This window comes from Brassica napus, chromosome C8 (assembly GCF_020379485.1).
Source record: "Brassica napus cultivar Da-Ae chromosome C8, Da-Ae, whole genome shotgun sequence".
Taxonomy (NCBI): Eukaryota; Viridiplantae; Streptophyta; class Magnoliopsida; order Brassicales; family Brassicaceae; genus Brassica; species Brassica napus.
In genome coordinates this window covers 27,085,340-27,089,111 of record NC_063451.1, presented here as the reverse complement: position 1 = coordinate 27,089,111, position 3,772 = coordinate 27,085,340, and the positions used below count along the sequence as shown (strand labels likewise).

General features: G+C 37.7%; 1 protein-coding gene across 1 annotated transcript; it reads left to right on the top strand.

Annotated features, from left to right (window-relative positions):
• The first annotated feature begins 736 nt into the window (after positions 1-736).
• Positions 737-3,528, top strand: LOC111198889 (GDT1-like protein 3). Its single transcript, XM_048766889.1, has 4 exons — positions 737-810; positions 2,718-2,792; positions 2,924-3,014; positions 3,113-3,528. The coding sequence occupies exons 1-4, from the start codon at positions 737-739 to the stop codon at positions 3,188-3,190; spliced, it is 318 nt and encodes a 105-aa protein (XP_048622846.1). The 3' UTR covers positions 3,191-3,528.
• The last annotated feature ends 244 nt before the right edge of the window (positions 3,529-3,772 follow it).

Here is a 3,772-nt window from a genome sequence, read left to right as displayed (position 1 = left end):
TGATGACCGACAAGAGCTTTTGGTGACTAGAATAGATGGACTATGTGAATCCAGTAATGAGTAGATGACTATATCCACGACATTTAAAATATAATGAGGCTTGACGAGAACTTCTAAAGCAACGATGAGCAATGAGTTAAGACAAGAGCTTCTAGTTCCAGCATTATCGTGAAGGAACCATGAAGGTTTGGCCGAACAAACGCCAAATTGCCAGTCGTCAGACTCAAACAAGCTTTGAATGAACGAGCTAGAGTCGGGATTTTCAGATGGGCGAGCTTCTTGTGGTGATTGCATAGGAGAGGCGCGACTACGCAGCGGAGAGCTAGTCTCACGTCCGGTAGTGACTCGTCCAGGAGGCGGAGGCGGTGGCGTAGCAGGTATTAGATCTGGCTGGCGATGCATATAATCGAAGAGGTGAGAACGACCAGATCCGGTGAGGCCTCCCTCGAGCTGAGAAGCTCCGGCGTTTCTAACACCAAGAGGAGACGCAACAGGGACGAGAGGAAGTGTAGAGGAAATGGCGACGGCGTGGTGAAATCCGGCCCGGAAGGGAACATGGTGAGCTGAGGAGCGGTGTGAGGAGAGTAACATCGGGAGGAGAGTAACGTCTGGAGGGTCTGGTGGTTCCGGAGGGATGACGGGAGAGAGACCTTCAAACGGGACGTTCAAACACGACGACGGCGGCGGATCTGGAGGGGGCCGGATACATGACGGAGGAGTAGTGACCATCATAGCTATGGAGAGGAGCATGGCTGCTTCAGAGGGAGGAGGAAGGAGCAGCGTGGCTGAAGCAGGGGAGATTCATCGGAGGCGCCTTAGGATGCGGATCTGAGAGAGTTTTTTTTTTTAGATTAAGAAATACTTATTATTTTCTATCTTCTATTCTTCTCTATATCTCCCATGCGACTTGGACAGTTCAGTTTCAGCATTACTTGGCTCTTTTTTTTCGAGAAAGGGTTTTACTTGGCTTTAATTAAGACTTATTTCTTTTCAGTACGCTTAATTAAAACCATAAATTAATGTCGGTGAATACTGTAGACACAATATTCACAGATCTAGATACTTATAATTCTTTTCCCTTTTATGAGTTTAATTTGTATTATTTTCTTTATCTTATGATTACTACTATAATTCGCATTATTGTTCCGAAGACGACATATAAACCAAAATGCAATCATAACTCCAAATTACATTTACATCTCACATTTTTAAAAGTATATACTGGAAAAATAAATAAAATGTATATTATTCACACGCCTTAAGCTTCCCAACTTTGAAATCATGAGGGTCGGTGTGCATATATATATATATATATATTTTTTTTTGCAATATAGTTGACTTTTACAGTCATACACAATACATACATACTGATACAGTCAACTCATATATATATATATATATATATTATAACATATGCTGATGATTATTCCAGAATGTTTTCATGAAAACTGAAAAAAAATCCCTTCCTAATTTTCGAAGTTTCAGATATCTACTTCTCGTTGGGTTTACTCTACTTTTTAGCTACCTCTTGAAGTGAGCGGTGCAATTACAACTCAAACTAATAATTGCCATTACTAGTTGAGTTTGTTGAGTTAGTATTCGTCGAATTGCAAACCATCAATTATTTTTGTACTGAATGATTCATATAGCATGAAATAATTGAACGTTTGGTACATGATATTATATCTTAGTGATTAAAGTCATGCATATACTTAGATTAGTGTTACGTATAATAATTAATGATAACTTGTATACTAATTATCAAAATTTTATGTGCGCTTACTAATTACATTTTTATATAGTGGTGGACCTAAAAATTATTTACTGGGGCAGCATATATATACTTTGAATCTAAAACTCTCTTGTTTACACATACAATGAATAATTAATTAATACTAGTTCGAATAAAAGTTTTTTGCCACATTTTATGTCTCGCAGCATACATCTATTTAGATCACATCGTATGTCTCAGAAATTTGGATCACTAGTTACACATATTTAAAACAATTACTATTGATAACTACAAATGTCACAATACTCGTTTAATATACCATGAGAGTCGACAAATTGATCTAATATTTATTTTTGGATACTTTTTGGATTCAGATTTGGCATCTGGTTAATTAGCTGAATAACTAGACGACCGATTTGGCTCCTGCCTAGCGGCAGCATAACTATTGGTAACTGTACATTCAACCAAATAATGAGTAGGATGCGGGTAGAATCTTTCACATGTAACAAGTTTTTCTCATGTGACAAGAAACTGGCGAAAGGAACAAACTTTCCCACGTGGTTCGATTCTTAGGGCTTCTCGTAATGATTAGGGCTTTTTGGGACAAGTTGTGAAGAAATATATCTTCTCATCAGATGGATTTACACCACGTGGTTATGCGTAAATTCCCTTCAAAACCCTAAAACTAAAAAGCTAGCAGCATTATCGCTGCCCCTTAGGTCACCCCTTAACCCAAGAAAACATTAAAAACAATAAAAGAGAAGAGAGAAGTCCAAGAGGCGAGCCTTGGGTAAAGGTTGGAAGGCCTGCCTCTTAGAGACACGTGTCAAGCTCAGAGAGGACCAAAAAATAAGTGGGTCTCTCTCTCGATCATCTCTCTCCAAACACGAGTGCTTCATCTTCCTTTCCACCATCTCTGTGCAGGTATTCGATTTCCCTCCATAAATTCGTATTTTTATGAATCCAGTCGATTTTAAGTATTAAGGATTATTGGTCTTAGGAATCTGGGGTTGACAAGGAATCGGAAGGATCTGGTAAAGAGCTTAGCCGTCGTGGAATGGTAATTTAAAAACCTCAATCTCTGCTTTTTCGAATTAGATTCTATCGTCTTTGGAATCTGGATTTTATGTTCTTTATTTTATTTTATCTGATGATTGGGACTGAACGAATTGGCCTTGATGCTGGTGACAGTCTTGGTGCTCTTGGTTTGAACCTCGAATCCACTGGCCCTGGTGTATTTGATGCTCTGTTTTCAAGTTTCTCCATGATTCTTGTGACAGAGGTTTGTCTGCATTATTTGGTTTAAAGTCATTCTTAGTTACCAAAAAAAAAATTATAGTGTAAGAGAAACCATCAATTAAGCATCAGCCTTTGTTGCAGGGTTTGAGTATTGATCATAGTCTGAGAGCAAGAGAAACCACCAAAACATCAGCCTTTGTAGCAGGGTTAGAGTATTGATCATATGTGTTGAGCGAGACTAAACCATTACAGATACAGGCTTCAGCCAAGAAAGACATTGCCTCCACCAAAGTTGCCAAGTGATCACATAACCAAGCTCTGTCGTGGGGATTGGATGATTAAAAGATCGTCAAGTTCTAACCTAGTGCAGCATCAACGTCCATTACAAAAGGTTGTATTATCAGAAACTTATATAAATGATATGGATATTAAAAGTGTATTCACAAGATCAAATGTTCCTTCTCAAGTTCTTTCTTCCTTCTCAAGTGCTTTCAATTTTTTTTGTAAGAACTCTTACTTAAAAACCTTGGAATGGAGAACAAAAATTTAAGTATCTCTTAACTAAAGTTTTTAACACAAATTTATTATTAAACAAGTGATTAAGAGATTTTAATGGACTCTAGGGATAAAGATGCGCTTAGTTTCAGTTATACAATACAATATAAAGAGTTAATAGTCACTGTAGGTTATGAGATACTGTAATATATAGTGGCATGATACTTTTGAAGGTAACTATTTTTTTAGATTTTATAAGAAAATTGTGTCTCATAGGTGATAGGCGGCCCCATGCGTATATAGGAT

Coding starts and splice junctions, on each gene's coding strand:
- LOC111198889 (XM_048766889.1), top strand. CDS start 737: ATGGAGAGGAGCATGGCTGCTTCAGAGGGAGGAGGAAGGAGCAGCGTG. Junction 811..2,717: donor GCAGGGGAGATTCATCGGAG/GCGCCTTAGGAT, acceptor TTAAGTATTAAG/GATTATTGGTCTTAGGAATC. Junction 3,015..3,112: donor CCATGATTCTTGTGACAGAG/GTTTGTCTGCAT, acceptor CCTTTGTTGCAG/GGTTTGAGTATTGATCATAG.